Source organism: Nothobranchius furzeri, chromosome 3 (assembly GCF_043380555.1).
Source record: "Nothobranchius furzeri strain GRZ-AD chromosome 3, NfurGRZ-RIMD1, whole genome shotgun sequence".
Taxonomy (NCBI): Eukaryota; Metazoa; Chordata; class Actinopteri; order Cyprinodontiformes; family Nothobranchiidae; genus Nothobranchius; species Nothobranchius furzeri.
The window spans coordinates 58,779,907-58,801,652 of record NC_091743.1 but is presented as its reverse complement, the minus strand read 5'-3'; the positions used below and the strand labels follow the sequence as shown (position 1 = coordinate 58,801,652).

General features: G+C 42.7%; 2 protein-coding genes across 3 annotated transcripts; both read right to left on the bottom strand.

Moving 5' to 3' along the window:
• Positions 1-76: 76 nt before the first annotated feature.
• On the bottom strand, positions 77-6,585 carry LOC107373039 (voltage-dependent T-type calcium channel subunit alpha-1I). Its single transcript, XM_070549366.1, has 9 exons — positions 3,553-6,585; positions 3,336-3,469; positions 3,150-3,238; positions 2,694-2,853; positions 2,140-2,458; positions 1,924-2,016; positions 1,633-1,796; positions 1,371-1,422; positions 77-1,290 (listed from the first exon to the last, which is right to left on the bottom strand). The coding sequence occupies exons 1-9, from the start codon at positions 3,589-3,591 to the stop codon at positions 979-981; spliced, it is 1,362 nt and encodes a 453-aa protein (XP_070405467.1). The 5' UTR covers positions 3,592-6,585; the 3' UTR covers positions 77-978.
• Positions 6,586-6,821: 236 nt separating this feature from the next.
• Positions 6,822-21,738, bottom strand: ppp4r1l (protein phosphatase 4, regulatory subunit 1-like). 2 transcript variants are annotated; one of them, XM_015959240.3, is made up of 20 exons: positions 21,531-21,738; positions 18,701-18,745; positions 18,360-18,489; positions 17,316-17,422; positions 17,083-17,225; positions 16,841-16,987; positions 16,599-16,706; positions 13,514-13,579; positions 13,151-13,309; positions 12,621-12,745; positions 11,884-12,389; positions 11,498-11,817; positions 10,925-11,011; positions 10,660-10,845; positions 10,318-10,479; positions 9,675-9,775; positions 9,445-9,565; positions 9,137-9,271; positions 8,853-8,994; positions 6,822-8,735 (listed from the first exon to the last, which is right to left on the bottom strand). In XM_015959240.3, exons 1-20 carry the CDS (start codon positions 21,535-21,537, stop codon positions 8,590-8,592), a joined length of 2,943 nt encoding a protein of 980 aa, XP_015814726.3. In that variant the 5' UTR covers positions 21,538-21,738; the 3' UTR covers positions 6,822-8,589. The 2 variants fall into 2 exon arrangements, with proteins under 2 accessions (XP_015814726.3, XP_070405465.1); XM_070549364.1 differs by lacking the exon at positions 21,531-21,738 and adding an exon at positions 20,233-21,507.
• Between the last annotated feature and the right edge of the window lie 8 nt (positions 21,739-21,746).

Below are 21,746 nucleotides of genomic sequence, written 5' to 3'. Positions count from 1 at the left end.
GTGTCCAGGGCTGTGGTCAGAGCCTCGGGCTTCAGGAGGAGAAGATCCAGAGTCAAGAACATCATGAACATGAGATCACTCAGCTGGTTTTTACATTTTTACCAGAAAACATTGATAAACTATTGGAGTTGTTATAAACTCTTATTGTAGAGAGTTGACAGAGGAGAACTGTCTACTTTCTACAGAAGCAGCCAAAATAAAACCTCGGTGACAATAATAATAAAAACATTAGACTGTTTCATCATTAGCCTGATGACCATGCTTTTCATTCCATAGAATTAGATGGTGTGAGTGTTCATCTGTAAGTGCATTTCAGTCCGCCTGTCACACTGAGGGTAGGAGGCTTGGACCCAAAACACAAGAACCCAGAACTACACAGGCAGGAGCGGTTTGGAGGAGTAACAAAAAACTCTAATCAATCAATCAATCAATCAATCAATCAATCAATCAATCAATCAATCAAAGCTTTATTTATAAAGCGCCTTCCGCAACCCTGTCAGGAAGCCCAAAGCGCTGAACATTGTACAGTTGTATGTAAATATATTGAATAAATCAACAATAAAAGAAATTCAAATTACAAAATACAAAATGGAAATTACAAGATAGATGAAACATTCTGGTAAAGGACAAATGTGTGAAACACATTTGGATTAAAGCACAGGAGGCAACTAGAACAACTAGAACTAGAACAACTAGAACTAGAACAACACTGACAAAGACAATGGACCAACAAAACACTGAGACTAGACAGGTTATATACACAGGGGCTGGGTGATTAAGGGAATTGGTCACAGGCGAGACGAATAAAGTGAGAGGAGGAGCAGAAACAGGCAGGGGAGAACACCAGACCGTAATGCTGTAAAACAAAGCTACTAAACTAAAATAAACCTAAACACTGTAGAACAAAGACACAGAAGAACTAAAGATAAGTAAACTAATGACCTAAATGGGGAAGGAAACACACTAAAGGAGATATGACTAGATAATCTGAACAAATAGAAAACTACAAACAAGTGAAGTGACTAGGGGGAACATGAGGGGAACCTGGAGGGAGCTGGGGACCAAAGGGACACAGAGCATGACACCGGCGTGTTTCACTGTCAAACATTCAATTATCGAACAAAACAAAAACAGATAAAATAACTTTTTAGAGGATCTTCCTTGGCCGTAGGGCTCAATGGACATGGCGATGAGGTTGGCGAGGATGGTGGTGAGCGTTTGGATCCACCCCAACAAGTCGCTGTTGAGGAAACGCTCAATCTTCTCCATGGTCGGGGACTGGGCGTCAAACTGGGAATGAGGAGAATGGGTTCAGAGTTGCTGGAGGATGAGCAAATAAAATCTATTAGCTGAACGTGTTTTAGTCTCACCAAACGCAAGCGGCTCTGGCTGCTCCACCAGCGGTCGCTCTCCGTGGACAATCTGAGACACAGAGAGAGAGAATGAGTAGATCCCACTGCATCCGTGCACGTTCAGCCTCAGCAGTGATGGGATTTGCTGTGGTGTGAGTGAATGTGTGACTGCTTTTGTGTCATCTTTGTCTCTACGTGGCGACCTGTCCAGGGTGACGGCTGGAGACCAAAGCAGCTCCCAGAGACCCGACTGAATGAGTGTTTGTGTGAACATCTGTACCTGACGCAGCGATGCTCCCACAAGTACAGCTTCATCCTGTACAGCAGGTCCAAGCCATCCACAAAGAAGCCCCTCTCACGTTCAGGTTCATCATCATCGTCAGCCTTCACAAAGTGAATGGCGACTATCACCTTGAACGTGTTGATGGCGAGGAAGGAGACCATCTGATTAGAGGGACACAAAGAGGAGAAGAATGTCACATCTTCTCCTATCTTGTTGTAAAACGACAACAACCATGTTGGTGCACAACCCCATAAAATAGCATTATTTAAAAGTCAAGCAGATACTTACACCAACGAGGATGAAGAAAATCACAAAGCTGGCCCAGATGGAGACGTCTGTTACGTAGTTCATGATGGTTGTCCATCCTTCCAGTGTGATGACCTGATTAAAATCACAAACATCATGTGTAACGTCTATTAAAGCATTAGAATTCACAAATGTAACAAATAATCAAACAGGGGTCAGAAACCGTGAACCTGTGGGCAGATTTAGGCTGATTCCCACCTGGTACACGGTGAGCATCCCATATCCAATGTTGTCAAAGCTGATGCCTCCAAACCCCAGATTTGGGCCCAGCGGAAGACACGCGTTATACAGGACATTCCAGTTGACGCAGGCCGTTGAGTTGGTCAAGGCGCTGCTGTTGGCCAGTAGTGCAGATGACCAGTTTGCACTGGGCGGGGCCAACATGCAGGTCTGTCCATTCTGGCGCAGCGGAGGAATGTCCTTACACTGGCGTATCCCGTCGGGGTTCGGCGAGCAGAGGAACTCATAATCCTCACCAGGAGAGGACTGATAGTACTCGCTCATGTTCAGCTTCAACCTTTGGGATTAGAAAAGAACAGAAAGAAGAGATTATAGGCTGCAACATTTACAAGACTGTCACATCCAAAATCTAAAATCAAATAAAAGTTGTCTTCTACGCTAAGGCACAAAATCTTCAGGGTGAAGCAAATGCGCTGGGCTGAAGGATGAGTGTTTGTAAAGCAGCAGAATGAACACACATGAAGTGGTCCTACAGAGAGAGATGAGAGGAGCAGACAAAATCATCGCCTTACGCAAGGTCCAGGCCGCTCGTGTAGCACCGATGGTGGAGGTCGCCGGCCCACAGCTGGACCCCGATGCTGCCAAAGGTGTACACCGCAAGCAGGTACAACAGAATGTACTGTGCTATGATGGGTATGATCATCATCACATTCTTGATCCACCTTCGCAGTTCTACAGGAATGTAGACACAAACAACCAGATGTTTAGATGTTTGACGAAAACCTTCGCCTTGTGGCTCCTCACAAACGTCATGTTGTTTATGAGTCACTAAGAATACGTTCTCATGATTACGTGATCCATCCCTGGAAATCTGGCATTTAATAAATCATTTATTAAATGCCAGATTTCCAGGGATGGATCTAAACACAAATCCATTTATTGTAAATAGATTTGTTAGTACTAAAAGTGAAGGCTGGTGTTTGAATGGTGGCAGACAAAGGTCCTTCTGTGCTCCATCATCAACTTACCCCTCACTCTGATCATCAGCCTGACCACCTTCAGTGGGTAGCTGATCCTCCAGTGTATCTGGGACCAAAAAAGGATGCAGTCCACGATCCTGACAGAGAAAAAAAATCAAACGTTTTAAATCTGTCACTTCAGCTAAAACTAAACAATGTTTTTCATCTGCAAATAGTAAATAAGTAAACACTCACTCAATAATCAAGACTAATAACTCCACCCGGTTCCAGAAGCTACGAAGGTGACCCCGCTCCCCCCAGATGCCCAGCGACGCCATCTTCAGGACCATGTCAAAAATGAAGAAGCAGATGCAGCCGATGTTGATGACCTGAGGAGACATGGTTAAAAACAGCAGGAGTATAATAAAACATCTTAAACAGATGTGGGGAATATGTCAGGGCTCGCACGTACCCTCAGGTGCTGGGGCTCCTCACCGATGGGACTGTACATACTCACGCTCGCAATGCTAGTAAGGATTACAAGCACCTTGAGCAGGTCCCAAAACGTGGAAAAGGTTAAGGCCAAAACATGTTCAGATAATCCAAATACAGATTACAGACACAGATTAAACAGATTACAACCCACCAGAGGTACCTAAACATTCAGTTCTGTCACAAAGACATGTCCTGTCTCATTTAAGAAGCGTCCTCAGTTCTAATCTAAAAGATGAAAAGTTTCACGCTCGTCCAGTACCAGTTTCCTGGAAGCATGGAATTCTAAAGCTTCCAGTTGTGAAATGAGAAAGTTTGTGAATGAGAAACAATAAATAAATAACAAAAAGCAACCCCAGCTGATCTTCTCAGCCAAAGTTACTTCTCTCAGTAAGGAAAGGATATGGGGTGTTGACCATTATCTTCATCCCATTCCATAGCTCTGCTTTCACTCTCAGAGGCTCAGAGGAGCTACTGCTAGCCATGGTGGCTGGTGGCTGCTGAAAAGTAAAAAAAAAAAAAGTAATAAGTGAAGTTAAACCTAAACTACAATTAAGGCATAAAATCAGAGAAAATCTCACTTTGTGGTTTGAATGAAACTGTGTTGTATTTGTAACAGGCAACGTAGCAAAACAATACCACTGAATGCTGTCTTTTTGTCATTTTTATAATGTCTTAAGTTAACCTTATAAGGTTAACTTAAGACACGCACAAACACACACACACACACACACACACACACACACACACACACACACACACACACCCCTTGTGGCGCTGATCCATAAGTGGCAACAGACATGAAACTCACACCCTTTTAAGAGCGGCCACAATCATGCTTTGCAGTCTCTTTTAGATTGTCTCATTGAGGTTAGGCAATGGATGTTCTCTAACTTCCTTCTTTTTAATGATAAAAGGACAGAGGTTTTAGTTTTTTGTCCAAGTACTTTGTCTAGGGTGGGTGCAGTGGACCTTGGTCAGCTCGCCCCATTCTTGAAACTGAGTGTGACTTCCCTGGGTGTTGTACTGGATAGGGATCTTGTTTTGCACAGGCAGATCAGTGCTGTGACTAAATCTAGTTTTTATCAATTAAGAAGGATCTCCAAAAGCTTGCTGTCAAAAAAGGATTTTGAAACAGTAATTCATGCTTTTATTATTCAGCATGATTACTGTAATTCCTGCAGAAAAGGAAATCTGAGTTCCATCAGCAGCAAGCACTACAGATGTTTATCTCAGCACAGGTCACCTTACAGGACTCATCTCTGGAGATGCAAATAAAACCAAGAGTCATCCAAACCTGCCGCAAACATCTGCAAATCTCACCACTCCCTCACATCAAGAGATGAAAATATTTAAATGGAATTCAGTTTCATTTTTAGCCATTTTGCCACCAAAAATCTATTTATATCTTTGTTTAGTAAACAGTCAGATCTGCTAATCCACAGCACGATTATCATTTTATTCCTGTAGATTCTCTCAGTCAAAACAAAACCAAGATTTAACAGTTGATTTGTAGAATAAGTGAGATTAAGATTAAATTTAAATAAATGTTTTTGAAAACAAATGTGAGAGGATTGGTGGATTGGAGATAAAACAGTCCAACATTTCAATTCCTGAGTTTATCATTCAGGACATATTTCCCTTTTATACTAGGGCTACAAGGTGAAAATATAGAAAATTAGATTTTACCTGGTAAAATAAAGGATTGCATACAGGATTAGATCTACTTTTGTTGGACTTTTCTGGTATATGGATTAAAATTGAACACATCTCAGCAAGTGAGATTGTAGTCAGCAGATGCTGTTGGCTGTGAGTGTGTGAGGGGGTGGGTGGGGGGGGGGCACTCAGGTCATGAACCTTGTTTTGATGCAGAACTGAAGAGTTGTCCTCTGATTGTGTATCACCTCCTCCGCTCTATCCTATAGATATTTAATCATCGTCTGCATTAGCGTGCTGCCATCATCACCATCAATGAGTCAGACAGAATCTGAAAACCGACACCTCTGTGAGACTTGGAGGGAGCCGAGGGGATTGGGCTGGAGAATCATGGGGAGGGGAGGTTTCTAGACTTTGTTTAATGAGGTGGAGACCTCACCTCTGCAGGTGTCTAGCAACACGTTATTTAGAGGATAGCAGGAAACTCGAGTCCTGCTCTTGGGAGGCATTTAAACCCACCACCCAGCCCAACCCGTTCTTATTTGTTTTCACACTTAGCATTGCATTGCGTCGTGCGCTGAAGGTCATTTGTGTTATCCTGCAGAAATATTTAGCTGCTGTGTAAATAAGCTCAATGTGTTTATGGTAAATGGCCAAGTAGCAACATAATGGTTAAGTATTGATTAAGTATATATTTGTTCCTCAGTAGGTACTTGGGAGGAGGCATCACTTTAAGGTAGACAAAAGCAGTAGGTAATGGTTAAGTACCTAGTAGGTACAGATTAGTTCCTGAGTGGGTACCTGGGAGGAGGCTTCAATCAATCAATCAATCAATCAGATTTGATTTATAAAGCACTTTTCAAACAAAGTGCTACTCAAAGAGCTTAACAAAACAACCCCAAATCCCCATAACAGTTTAAAAACATTAACAGACACATGCAAACACACACACACACACACACACGTAAAAATTTATATTTGCCTGAGTCCAGATGAGCCAAGGTAAGGCAAGGAAATGCCATCAGAGGAGCCGTCTGCCTCGGCAGCATCACGTCTTCCACAGCAACTAAGGCAACATGCTCAGAGGAGGGGGAGCATAAACCCCCACCTCCACTTACTGTAAACACTATAAACACAAAAATCCATGTTTTTCTTTCTTTTGAATCCGACTTGAAAATCTAAACATGTATGACATTCTTAAAATGCTTATATTTAAAATTTGACATGTAAAATCTCCCATAAAGATTATTTTTCACGTATTAAATTGTCTTTTGACAACATTCTGAGAAATTTGTAGCCAGAGTGTAGTAAATCTTTCTTAGATGGGACAGCTGCTGCTGGCTGCAGTGTATTTAGCATCCATTTTTGTCTATTAAAAACCAGGGCTTGTCACACAGTAAAACATGCTGGAGTTCCTGAGTATCATTCAGGACACATTTTCCTTTTATACTAGGTCTACAAGATGAAAATATAGAAAATTTGTTTGTTTTTAGAAACACGTAATTTGTATTTTATGTTTTTCTTTTTTGACATCTTAACTAAAGTTATCTGAACCCAACAGCTTCATCACCACCAGATGAAACATCGCACACACTTATTTCCATCATTTTAATTACAGAATACTAAAAATAACATTACATAAAATGTCTTATTAAAAGAAACCATTGAATATTACAAAGATTGCAAATTTTGTAAAGTTAGGATATAAAATCTTTGAGCTGTGGTGCATAATTGAAAAAGAAAAAAAAATCCATAAAATGTATATATTAACTGTTCTACTACATAAAAAATGAGATGGACACACATTGCAGACAGACGAGATGAGCCATTACTGCGGCGAGCTCTCCTTTCTAAGGAAGAAAGACTTGAGATGCACAGCAGCACACACCACAATCAGCTCACGTCCTCAAATTATGCTCATGAGAGGGGAGGACAAAAAAAAAAGGGGGGGGGGGGGGCATTTACAACAAATGAGCTTGAGACTAGAGAAACAAAAGTGACTTGGTGACAGCTCCCAGTATTCTCACACTCACACGCACACACACACACACAACTGGCCTTATTCATTAACACACTTTTTTTCCTCTCCACAGGTTTAAGCTATACAAAAAAGTGAAACAAATCTGATTTATACTCAAAGCTGTTCCACCAAGACGGGGAATCTTTCAGCCTCCCAACAGCCCCTACTATGTTCTACTGTACAAATGGTCAGCCAGATCCACTGAAAGCACCCGTGGCCACGATGTGACAGAATGATATCAACATTAAAGAAGTGGTAGAAACGATACACAGCAGTAGGGATGGAGGGGGAACATGCATTATCCAACAGTGTGCTTGCTTTCTTCCTCCTCTCAGAGTTTGGAATCACCCTGTGTCAGTTCATCATGAGCCCTTGTGTTTTTTTCTTCCCAAACACCACAGAATCATGTCAGAAAATAACAACCAAAAAAAAAAAGCTTTAAAAAGTCACCGTCTGAGGACATTCAGAGCCTGTGTGATCACAGTTGTCTCTCCACGTGTGCGACGCACTGGCCGGTCATGTCCAAACAGAGGTATTTTATCAGTCTCCCGTCACCTGGGAGACGCACTGCGTCACATTGTTTTGGGTTATCAGACACAGACGGGGGAAGCAAAAGTTTGTTAGGTTTCAAAACATCAAAGAGTAACAGAATCATCGTTCTTACTGTGCAGCAGCAGTGGAGTTTTTTTGTGTGTGGCCCATAAAGATCAGGTGAGGGGAAAAGACAAGAGGACGTCTCAGACGACAACATGTCTCAGAGACGAGTGACCAGCAGAGCTACTCGTTTTTGGCTGGTCTGATTTTTTCTCCACGCTGGCTCCAGCAGTGTGAGCTTAATAATGCTGTTTAGGTTTGGAGTCCCCCTGAGTTAGTGTACGTGCCTAGTCAGGCTTTGTTTGTTAAGAAACCCACAAAAAAGAAAAATTAAGAAAAAATATCTTTTAATATCCATTACCAAGCTTAGTATGAGCTTTGGAGAGCAAGTCTGTGGCGGGGTGGGTGTTAGTTGGAGGGCGGGGGGCAGAGATCGGTCTGAGCTAAGGCAGCCATCAGAGTCGAGCTCGTGTTCCGTTAACTTTGTAGAAAAATTGCTTGTTTCTGTTGTATTAATGTGCGCTTTGTGTTGCCCAACCAGAGACGGGGGGTGTGTTGCAGGAAAATGCTTAAAAACAAACTTCTGGCATGATTCCCAAAGAGGTGGGGGGGGGGGTCTGTCTGGAAGGCGAGGGGTTGGAGTGGGTCTGGTTGGGTGCTGGTGTCGAAGGTTAAGCTGACTGTGCATCAGTCAGTCAGACAGGTAAGACAGGCAGGTGAGCTGTGATGGGGTTTTAGGCGGCGAGGCTAAATCAAAGGAGTCGTGTCCATTAAGCCTTTGTTTGGGTCCAAGCTGGCAAAGAACCTCACGTCGCGGTCCTTGTCAGACTGCAGAGTCATCACTGTCTCTTCAAGCTCGTCGGAGTAGGCACAGCCCGGCTCCTTGAAGTAAGCTGGAAGGAAGCAAACGGGAACTTCGTAACAAACATTATCCTCTTTTGCTTGTGCAATTCTGAGCTGAGGATGTTTTACAAGCTGCATGTCCCACACCGGGTCTATTTATAGATCACCTTTCTCCATGACGCTCTGTCGTAAAGCCTTGGCCACCAAAACTCGGACGTTAGCCACCGGATCAGAGGAGAGGCTGAGGAGGCTGGGCAACAGATGCTGGCTGAACTGCTCCATGGGCATGCAGTCCTCCTCAACCACGGCCTGCAGGGAGAACCACAAAACTATCAAACTCAGACAACTAGTGGAGGGGGGGGGGGGTCAACTATTGTAACCACAGGAGAACATTTGTCAGATCAGTCAGAGAAAATGGTGCTTCCCCACTTCTCCCATTAGATCCACAGACCTGGCAGATGAAAGCAAAGGCCTGCCTCCCCACCCACTTGGGACAGTGGCAAAACCTGACGGTGAGCTCGTTGATGAAATTCAGGCCAAGGTCGTCAGCACCACATGCATAAAGTTTCTGGAGGATCTCCACCACCTGAGAGCAGAGGAAGTGATGACACACTCGCTCCATCTACACAGTGTTCATTTACACGGTTTCATTAAAAACAAACACCAGTATTTAGAACCTAATTCTGTTGGGCAAAAGTTCACAAGCTGCTTGCATTTTTCCTCCACAGGTCAGTTTGCGCAGCCGGCAGTAAAACGTACCAGTTTGTAGGAGATCCACCTGACCTCTGAGACCTTGTCAGAGCAGAGGGTGAGGGCGATCTGTCTGAGGTAGTCATACACATCGTAGTGGCTGTACAGCTCAATGATCAAGATCAGCTGCCTAGAGGACAAAGCCAGTGAGGCACACGGTGAATGCACGGGGACATACCGGCCGACTGATATATCTGTCCACTCCTAGTGAAGATCCTCTCTCCCTCAGAGACACTTACTCTGCCAGCTCATATCTGAATCTCCAGTTTCGACTGTTGTCCGTCACCATGAACTCCTGCAGCTGGTACAGATACTCTCTCCTTTTGTCTGCGTGCAGCAGCTGCGACACAAACCTGCTCCGTTATCAACAGCAAACAACCTCCTCTCTCGCAGACCTGCCAACCTTGTCAAACATTTTTTGAGTACCACCTGTGCGGCGTTTTTCGCAGACTTTTACAACTCCATTGCTTTTCACGCTGTAATCTCCCCATTCACTGGATGGAAAATTTCACACACACACACACACGCACACACACACTTTACCTTACCAGAACAGCAGCGAGTGGCGAACCAGTGGGAGAGAGGAGGAACGAGGCAGGGAGGAGGGGGGTTTTAGGCTACTGGTTAGGCAGGATAGGCTTACTCTGCTTTTCTACGATGATTGGCTTAAACTTCTTCACCACGCCACTGAGTCGTGTTGTCAGACACGAGTACCACACGTACATATTTGCCACAGAACTCAACTCACGTATCCGCAGCTTTGTGCGAAGTTTAAATGGGTGAGTCGTACCAGCGTAAATAGATGCCAAATTGCATACTGGCGACGCAAAATGCGTACAGGTTGGCAGGTTTGCTCTCGTTATGGCGCAGTGGAGATCTTACCTTCAGGAAGTCGTACAGGTGCTTGAGCACGCCGATGCGAACCTCATCTAGGTCTTTGAGGAAGCCGTTGAAGATGGGAACCAGATCAGCTGCAGTCAGCTGGTCCCCCAGGATAACCGCCAGCTCATGGATGGAGAAAGCCAACGTTCGCCGCACCTTCCACTGAGAGGGAAAATGTGGGGAATTAAAACCATAAAGCCAGTGCTAATAATCCAACACAAAGTGGAGTGTCTGTGGTGACCTTAAGCATGAACCACTACAGATCCTGTTTTCTGATGAGCTTCAAAGCTACAAAGGCCCAAACACCAGACATCATTACACTTGTGATTTCCTGATACCTACCTGCACGTCCGTGGCGAGGGTTTCATATGTGTCCTTTAGGCAGTGCCAATTCTGTCGGCCCAGAGTGAGCGCCACACCCGGAAGGCTGAAGGCACAGTGTTTGGCTATCTCCGTGTCCACCGTCTGGGCCCGGGCGGGGTCCGTCATAGAGAGGTACTGATCCAACAGCTGCTGAGGGATGACATTCTGCAGACAGGAAGTCCAAGTTAGATGATTAAACACGAGGAATCCATAATGATCGTGGGATTCGTTTATCATGACCGACCTGGATTTTGGGCTTATCCTCTGACGTTGGGCTGTGAAGACAGGCGTCCTTTTCCTCCTCCTCCACATTTTCAATTAAGCTAGACTCCTGAGGAAAATGAGAACCCACAAAAACGTAAAAGAGCAGGAAAGTACAAGCGAAAACCACAAATATCTCAAATCATCCATGAAAACAACTAAAATAGTTTTAACAAACGGTTTAACAAAGCTGCCACAGACTCCAAACTATTGCATGAAAAATCTAATCAACAGAAAAAATAATAAACACTGCGATGCAGCTCTGAGCCGTTAAAACAGGGTCGCCCTTGGAAACCTAAAACAGCTGACAATCATGGTTTGGGGCCAGAACATCCTCTGCTGTTGTTGAAGTTGTTCTCTGCTTTATATTGCATTTGATTAAATATATTATGCAACTGTGCACAAATGGATGCGTCTGTGGTGTATAATAGTTTCTACACCTTTACCAGTTTCCCTAAGAGTGATAACCGTAGATGTGCATGTGCTCCTGCCATAGTTAGTGAGGCTGCGCACGTCTCCACGATCATTTCATGGCCATGTTTTTATGGATATGTACCCGTAGTATCTGAGGCCCCAGAACAGGAGAGTTGGGTGGAGACTCCTCCTGCTTCTCCAGAGGTTCAGTTTGAGTCTCTTCATTTTCTTGCTCCTGGACCGGACACGTTTCTGCAGCTGGAGAAATTTCCATTGTTTCTTCTTGGTCTGTGCTAGCGTCCTCCATCTCCGGCTGTAGATCAATAGAAATGCCGTCCCCTGATAGGCCCTCAGGGCTGTCTTCAGGCGGCTCCTCGGTAGGGCTGGTTTCTGTCGGGCTGCCGTCAGACGGGCTGTCGAGCTGGGCCGCCTTCAGAGCTGCTGACAAGACTTGGACTTGAACTGGAGGTGAAATACACACTCAGTTAAATCTACACACCAGTAAAATCTCCATTCCTATCTACCCACCTTGTACATCGGGATCAGCAATGTGAGGCGTCAAACAGTCCAAGACCTTTTGGATTTGATCGCTGGTAGCTTTTCCGGGGCTGGGTTTAGAATCTGAACTACTTTCCTGGTGCTCCTCCTCTTCCGTTTCCTCCTTTTCTGTGACTTCCTCCGATTTCTCACAATTTAGCATCTCCAGCTCCTCGCTGATGTCGGGTAAAGGAGGCCTCCAATAGTTGAAGGAATTAAAGTTCTCGTCTGTCTGCTCGTGTTCTTTTGTGTTCTTGATGTTGTTGGTGGCTGTGGGGCCGTCGCTGCTGTTTGTGAGAGTGAAGCCATCCGGTCTGTTTACGGGAACAGGAGAGCGGTTCTCCTCGAAGCTGTCCACGTCCTCGCCATCTGCAGAAGGGACGTGCTCCGGTGAGGGGGTGGCACGGCCGTCCTGATTGGGGGGTGTGTGGGTGATGGTTCTGTCTTTGAGGCAGCCGCTGATGTCGGAGCAGTTCAGAGGGTTTAGAGGACAGTTACTGAAGACACAAAAATGTAAAACACGTGAGTCATCTATTTGGTTAAACGTTCTTTTTTCAAACGCTGTCGGTTAAGCCGTACTCAATGACCCAGATTATGATCAATTAAAAAAAACTAATCCTCAAACTCAGGTCTGGTATAAAACTGGCCTTAAAACAACGTACAGGAACAAAGAAATTTTATCTTTGCTGATGTTCACAACTGCTTTGACAAAACGGAGGTGATCTTGCCTGTCTGGGGTACACCTGGGGACCTCTGGGAGGGCGCCGTCCTCTCTAAAGTGAAGTCCTGTGCTAGAGGGGCTGGCAAAGGTGGAGATGAATCGACCCAAAGACTGAAAGGCAGCTTGTCGCACCTGAAAGCAAATAAAGAGCGAAGTCCCTCTGTTCATCCCTTATTGAATTAGTCAACAACAATGTGTAGAGAGCAGATTTTATCGAAATAAGCTCCTGACTGCATCTCTGAGAAAACTCTTGGTGTGCACGCACATCAGAACAAACTGAAAAGAGTCTTAAACATCATAAAGAACTTCAAGAAAACGAGGATTGATAATGAATTGCAGAAATTCCTAGTTTACAACAAGCAGGAAGTGGTTTTAGGTTCCATCACTGAACACATTTAAAGAAATCAAATCCAGAACCGTTTTCATTTTTTGGGGGTAAAACATTCAAAATGAGAAACAACTCGAAGCAGCATCCGCCAGTATTTCCTTCCTAAAGAAACTAGTCATTTGAACTGAATTCGTTCCTGGTCGTCTTACCCAACGAGACTGATCGCTGATGAGGTTGATGAACAGGGGGGACAACTTTGAGCGTCGCACCTCTGGAGAGGTGGAGTTGGAGACTGTCATGAAGCACTCAGCGCATGCTTTCCTGATGCCCCAGAGGGAATCTGAGCACAGGTTGAAGAACTTGGACATCTGTGGTGAATGCAAAACCAAAACAATGTGAGTGTTTGAAGGGCAGAGAGCAGCAGAACAACAGAGACTCTGTTGAACTTTCATTACACCATGGTGACCTCACAACACCAACAAAGCTGCTCAATGCACAGACTAACATCATAAACAGGCTGCATTCATGTTAAAAATAAAGTATGAATTAAAGGAACAAAACAAGTCCCTCACCAGTAGTTTTTCTGTGCTCTCTTGACCAACAATAGAGCAAATTTCTCCAAAGTTTGTTGCACACACCTACAACACAAACATGAAGCATGTTTACAATTGGAAACCTTCTTAGAGCTTATGAACTTGTTGGGGGCTGAAAAGTCTTCTTTTAAGATAAGCAAACCTTGGGTGAAGATTCTTGTGCTTGTTTTAATCGTTTTGCTAGCTGGCTACACATAGCTATGTGGAAGATCCCTACTACACATAGCAAATGCCTAATCATTCTAAAAATGTACCAAAAAATAAAAATGACCTAAAATATCTCAAATACTAAACCTCAGATCTGTCCTATTTAGGCATTTTGAGTGAGAGGAGATGAAGCAGATGAGTTAGATGTATAAAATGTGTACGGTATGTAAACGTAGGGCTGCTCAATTAATCGAATTTTAATCACGATTACGATCTGAGTTTTGAACGATTATAAAAAACAAAACAAGCCGATTACTTGCTCCTCCCGCTTGCGCTGCCCTGAGTTGCAAATGAAGCGCTCCTCCCACAATGTTGCCAACTTAGTGACTTTGACGCTATTTCTAGCAGCTTTTCAGACCCCTTCTTAACTTTTTAACTTAAAAGTACCTAGCGAACACCTCAGAAACATCTCTGGTAGCCCTTAGCTACTTTCTGGATAACTGTCGTCGACATTTCCTGCAGGTTAGCTAAACACTCGAGAGGGTGCTCGCTGCAGAACCACAAAGGCGGAGCTGCACCATAAGGTGGAGCTGCACCAGAGTCAGCCCCGCCCATTCACGCAAACTCAGCTTACCCACTGACTTCCGTTTTTGTTTTCAACTTTATCGCAAACTGACCTGACCCACATGAATTACGGCTGTTACTAGTTTACAGTCGTTAATGCTATGTTCTAAACAAGATAAATATAACTTGCTACATGACAAAGACTGAATATATCTCGAAATGAAAAGGTTTCTTTTAGCGAATATCTGCCCACAGCCGGTCTAACAAAAGTGCTGTATAACAGTATGTCAGATTTTCGGATGAGCTTATGTAGTCTAGTGGTGAGATCGAATGGGGTAAATTTTGCTTTCCCCTCAGCTGATGCTGGTTCGACTCTCGGTGGGGTCGTCAGCAATCTATTTAGCCAGCTGAAACATTTAATTTGTTTATATTTTAGTTGTAATGTTTATTTTCAGCAAAATATTTGTCTCTAAAAGTTCTTTGAATTTGGTCGTTCTTAAACAGCATTTTAGTTGAAACTCTGCTCACAAATGGACTCACACTGGCTAAATAAACGAATAAATAAATAAAAAAACACATTAGTCATTATATGTTAAACGGTATACCAGTAAATTGTTTTAAACATAGTACTGGCAAGTGTAGCTAGAAATGAAGAAAAGAGGTTGCACACTACCTAAAACTTTCACTAATGGGAGGCGAACCTGCGCAAAACTGATTGTCAACCCAATTCCCTAACCACTACACCACCACATCTGTTGTAACTTATGCCGCGTTACATCTAACTGTCCTTCCCAGTGTGTCTCTGAGATGGGTTGTATGTTTTGGCGGTGTCTCAGTAGAAGTCATTTCAGAAATAATTTGTCAGAAAATTCACAGAATATCCAGATTTGAGAACCAAGACCATGCCCGCTTCTGGGGAGGAGACCAAATTGAAGCTGAGATGGGAGGAAAATGCATGAATGAGGCTAAAAATGGCTTTGGCGTGTTTCTTATGAGGAAATGACAATATAACATGATTAAAAGTTCCAAAAGTTAGATTTTTAATTATATGGAACTTTTACAAAATTTGTTCAATTAACTTCTCAACTCCGTCCTCAATCTTGCATTTTTTAGCTATAACACCCTCTTTGGTTCCAGAATGCTATAAAGTCTGACAACTGCAAGGAATTAGACTGACTCTGATGGAATGGGCGGGGCTGATTCTGGAATGGGCGGGGCTGACTCTGGTGCAGCTCCACCTTCTGGTGCAGCTCCGCCTTTGTGGTTCTGCAGCGAGCACCACTTGAAACACTCCGCCTGCGCTCCGGACCGTTCTTCAGGACATTAGGAAAGGGAATGACGTAGTGATGCGTTAGTCGCTAAAGACAGCTCTCGGAGCCGGCTCCTTGTTGGATCAACCAGAGTGAGTGACACACACACCGCACCTGCGGACTCCTGAGCCACTAAAAACGGCTAAATGTGCGCGTGCGGCGCGCTAAACACACGTGCAGCTTGCCCTGATTGCTGTGAGACCGGGTTGGGGGGTGGGGGGTGCAGCTGTGGTTGGGACAATTTACATTAACTGATGGACTTGTAAATAAACAGTTTATAAATAAGGTAGAAATAAGTTCCTCACGCTGATAAATAATTACTAATCTCTCTGAGGACACGGAGCAAGTGCACGCTCCTACAGCACCTTGACACGACTCAATAAATGTTAAGCAACATTTTGTGATCATCAATTTATTTGCATTTATTTGTTATAAATGCCACTGTATAATTCTTGCTGTCAGTATTTGCAAGATATTGGTATTTGGGTCTGTACTGGTTAGACTTAAATGAGTTAAACCAAGGTCTATAGCCCTTGGGTCATAGACTATGAGCTATAAGTATATTGGTCTTTTTATACTGGGAATCAGGAGTTATTTTAGTGATCATCTTGTTTCTTATGTTTGTCCCGATTGTGCCCTGAGCAATTTTATGACTGAATAAAAACAAATAAAATCAACATAAATTGAAAAATCGTCCTAAATAATCGAGATCTCAATTTCAGTCACCATAATCGTGATGATTATTTTTGCCATAATCGAGCAACCCTACGTAAACGTTGGGTCACTAAAGGAGTAAAAACAGATGCTGATATTTTCCAATATTACATTTTAAGGCCAATATCGGTAGACCGATAATATCGGGCATCCCTAGTTCAGTGTTAAAGCTGGCGCATTAAACAGAACTGAGGTTGACTCACAGTGATTGAATTTAAGCAAAGGGAACAAATAGACCTCATCACTGTCGTCTCTGCTTTCCCTGCAGCCTTAAGCCTTTTCAGATTTCTCGTGACATCTCAACACAACTGTCATTTGGCAGTTCTTACCTTTCGCACTTGGAAAAGTCTAGCGTCGCTGCACAGGTCACAGAAACGTGGCAGCAGCAGATGCTCCACCGTATCTTTGCTCAACATGGTGACTACTTTGCACAGGATCTGTTAAACGGGAAACAACATGTTTAATTCAGCAGAAACATCTCAATGAATCATCTGAGTTTGGGAATGAAGAGCTACATTCTTGGGTGTAATAGCTGACAACTATGAGCATTTAAAGTCGTAGGGTTTCTTACAGCAACTGCTTCTATTTTATAGTCATCATCACTGCTCGGTTCCGTCAGGTCAAGTAGAACTGGACAAACTTTGGTCTCCATGTCTGCTTTACAGATGAGGCCCTGTTCTAGCAGAACAAGCAGCGCTGCCTGACTCGTCTTTCGCACCTGTAAAAGTAAAGAGGGTGGTAGATGAAGACCAAGACACTAGGTCCTCCATGTTCCCACCAGAGAGTACTTAACATCATATTTATGAAACCTACCTGGTTATTTGGGTCAGTGAGATACCGGACAACAATCGGCACCAAGTATCTTGAGAAAGCGGCCGGGAAGTTGGGCCGACTCTCGTGCAAAAACATGGCGATGTTAGGAACCTGCTCCATCAGCTCGGCTCGAACTGTGGGATCTGCGCACATGCATCACAGTGAATTTAAACCTATAAAAGTCGAGGCCTGTGCCAGGCAAACAGACAAAGAAAATAAAAAACAAAATCTACCTGCATCTTCTGACATTCTGGCAACTGTCTCCATGACACTGATAAAGTCATTTTCATTGTCACTGAACTCTCGAAGCACATCAAGCAGGCCACGAGCCACAATCTGCCTAGAGAGCAAAAGCTTCAGTTAGTGGAAGGCCTGCCAGTGACTACGAATGTCAAGTACACACAGCGTAACGCGCAGCAATGACAGAGCCGCCAAGTGCATTACACACGTCTACTCGAAAATAACAAGAGCGCTTGAACCCTGCAAGCCTGACTGTGAAAAGCATCCAGATAAGCTGAAGTTGGTTTTTGAAGGTGCACATAAAATACAAACCGAGGACTTTAAATGCACTTGGGTTATTCACGAGGATGCAGTATTTTTCAGGCAGATGGTAGCACATTAAGAAAAAAAGTAGAACTCTACACAAATCCTCACACACTCTCAAAACAAAGGAGCAATTGAGTGTTTTTTTCCAGGCCAATATCCAGACATTCTCCTGACATTCCTGCAGCGGTTCAGACATTTGTAAAAACAAAATAATGCACAGTTATTATTAGTTAAATGTCAACGGCAACGGCAACACAACTTATAAAATAATAAATATAAATACTAAAAACAAGTTTGCGTTCACTCTCCTTACAGAATATTTATATATGCATTTACTTTGTAAACCTTTCTACGGATTTAAATGACCAAACTCCAGGAATATGTCGATGGAATTTACAGATAATTCATTCATAGATCTGGAAAGTGTTGAATGGTGCTTTCAACAGTCATTGTTGAAATAACAACAGCACTATAGACATATTAATTACATAAGATCCTAAATGGCTGAGCTGCCATCATCAGTCTCTGATAGTGAGCAACATAAACACATCCAGCATCAAAAAGAAAATAAACTAAAGAGAACTTAGATTTAAATATTTTTTTGTGTGAATGACGACAGAAAAGAGTTTGGTATTAATTGACTCAATTGTGACATTCGACTTCAAACAACAATGAGCCGCAGGAACGTGAGCCTGTCTGATGCTGAATCTGGTCTACAGGACACCACTTACCTGTTGAAGGTGTTGTCGCTGAACGCATACTTTTCTAGCCTCCCAAGAGGAGTTAGGTTGTCTTGTCCAGCATCGAGGAAAGCTGTGATGCGAATGCCATCACACTCTGAAGAATAATCGTCAAATCCAACTGTGGGAGTAAGAAATGGATGTGTTTACACCTGCAATCCTGCACATTTTCATTGTGCTGTCATGCTGATCCTACTGGAGTTAAAACAAAAAAAACCAGAGTTTGATGTCACCAAGTTATTCAAAACAGTTCCTTACCAAACAAAATTTCTTAAAAGTGCTGAAAACAAGCCTTTGGACACAAATTTATATAACATGGTTTTAGTACTTACAATCATCCATATCATCATGGCCATCTTCAAAGTATAAAGATAGGCCTGCAATGATACAGAAAACAAAATTCCATCGTAGCAAACATGCTGTTGACATAACAAATACTGTTAAAGGTGTTGAACACTCATTTAATCAATACGTTTGCAGTGGTCTCTGGGAGGAATGAAAGACTTGTAAGTTGTAATCAGGGGGAAAAAAACCCAGAAGCACCTGTATTAGCATAGAGGAGTAAGCTGGAGGAGATAGTTGAGGAACACAACAGAATTTGGTCTCTTAATTTCTGATATTTGGACATCTCTCCTCTGACAGCAATGCAACTCTACCACTGACTTGCAAAATTGATGTTTTATCTCCACAAATAGCACAAGCCTGGAGGAGTTCTGCTGTGTTGTGGAGTTGCTAATGTTATAAGTTAGCTTCTACTAGCTGAGACGTTTTCTGGATGCTAATCCAACAACAGGCTTCCAAGTCACGAGTCAAGATGGGCGAGTTTATGAATGTTTGGTGACAGAGTGACGTAGATCAGCCAGGCTTTTCAGATCCTAAAGTTTCACCATCTATTTTTTATCAGAGGTTAATGCAGGATAGATGTAGGAGAATATATTCATGTTCTGTCTGCAAAACTCAGATTGACCGATTACAATCAGAAATAATAACAAAAAAAATTTTTTTTCAGTCTACCACACCTTTAAAACACTTATTTAGTGTTTTTGGCAGTTGTTTGTATTTCAGCTGTGATATATGGAACAAAACTTTAATGCTCCTTTTTCACTGAAAAATGTGTAATTTTATTTGAGGTTTACATTTTTTGAAATCCTGAAAATGAAAAACCATGAATGGAGAGAGAATGAACAATCACTACAAAATGAAAGGAGCCAGGGGATGGCAGTTTTACTGCCTGGCAATAAGTGAGTTAGGGCAACAAATCATTGGGCTCAAGCTGATTAATCACTCTAAAGCAGAGTCTTGTGCTCCGAAACCACATCTTTAAAACAGAGGCTGTGAGGTAAAAGGAGAACTTGGTACGCGCCGATGCGTTTATTACCCAGGGGATGAAAAAGATGTTTCTCTACATCCAGAAAACTGGATGGAATGATAGTGATCGAGTGCTTAAGAAATGACTGATGACTAAAGCTAGGGTGTTGTGTTGCGTTAGTGTAAACGTTGTCTCTACAGTATAGTCTTCAATCTTTTAAAAAACTGTAAAAATAATAATAATAAAGCAGCCACGGTTGCATCAGAGGCTCTTGTCAGAGTAATAGTTAACATAATAGTTTAAAAATTAATATTGGCAGAAGCTGTAATGGTTGTATCCTGATGCACACCAGGCGAGGCCAACCAGCTGGTGTGGTTGTCTTTCGTTCTTTCATCTGATAACCAAACAAGATTTCAACACAGCTTCAATTTTATCAAATCTGTGCTACAACACATCTGTTTTGAATAATTAAACAGGCATCTGTGGAACTTGATGACACGCCCAAAACATAATTCAATGACTGAATCAAGTATGTTGGAGAAGAATAAAACTCACGCATGTAGGATAAAGACGTGTGACGGCCAGGACACCACTGTCATAAAGTCTATGGTTAAAAAAGTATAAGGAAAATTTTTAATGTTTTAAATACGTAACTGGTTGTTTTGTGAATGCCTGGTCAAGGATTGAATGCAAATTGACATAATTTATGAATATCAATCAAATCCTAATTCGGAGTGTCTGATGATATACTTAATTCTGAGCAGGTTCTACAATTAACAATGAGTTAACTAAGATGTTTTAGTTTTTACAGTCACAACAAAATGTGCCAGTTTAATCCTTATTTACAATAACAAGTTGGTTAAGAGTCTTATTTTCCAATACATTACTCACGGAAACAACAGGGATAACCCATGTTCACCAATACCCCCCCCAATAACTTAACTTACAAGTTTTCTAAGTAAATTTGATGATAATCTAGTTTCAATATTACTACTGTAATCCAAAACAACCAACAAACATTTTGATGATCATGATATAATCTGTATTTTAGTCCGATATGCATTCTGCTGTAGAGGATATGGTCAATTATAGTTTCATTTATAACTATTGCTGACGGAGCTACTTCCATCTCGAAAAGGTCGCTCCCGTGAAAAGTACCCGTTTAATCATCAATGCAAGAGAGGTTTCACATTAACACCTCATACATAGATGTCAGAAGTAGAATGAGCTGGTTAAAAGCCCAGAAAGTAGTTTCCGGTGGAGAAGCATGTGTTTACAACTGGGCAGGCAAAGGAATGTGTTCCAAATGTAAAAACAGCCCCTGCTTCGAAATGACACATGAAGTCTAGTGCTTTCTGTGTGGAGCAAATATCGCTCAGAGAAAAATAAGGCATTCCCAGTGTACAATATATCCCCCTTGTTATGGTACTAAGGAGGATTTGATCAGATTATGGTTGAAACTGACTATAGCTACCCGGCTAACATTAGCTAGATCAATTCGATATGACAACCGATCGAAATAAACCCAATTGCAGACACAAATGGCGTTTAAACATCAACTATTTGGTCGATTTTTAAATCTGTATTGATAAAACGAGAAGTTGTGAGTTAGCTTTCGAAATTACCTATTTCGACACCCCCCCGAGTAGCTTTCGTTAGCCGCCAGGCTAGTGTTGCTAAATCCGCTAGCACTGTTTGTTCTTCAGCCCTTTACTTAGCTCTGGGATGCCCGAAAAGTGGTGTAGTAGTTAGCGGTGTTATGCCGACTTAACGCTGAACAACAAAATCGTCTGTTTTAAGTACTTAAAAACATTTTGTTATTTAGGAAGGTAAGGTTTAAAAAGTGCCATTACCTGCCATCTTGAGTATCGGCTCCGTGGGCTGCCGTCGTCCGTCCCGTGTCGGCTGTCTGTCACTCAAACACGGTAGCAGGCTACTTCCTCAAACCACTTCCTGGTGCTGTTATTTACCAGGTTAATATTTTTGCACAGCTACTCACACATTTTTTTTCGCAAAGTGACGCAAACTCCACATAACTAAGCGCGAACGCAGCCGGTGGTTTTTCTTTG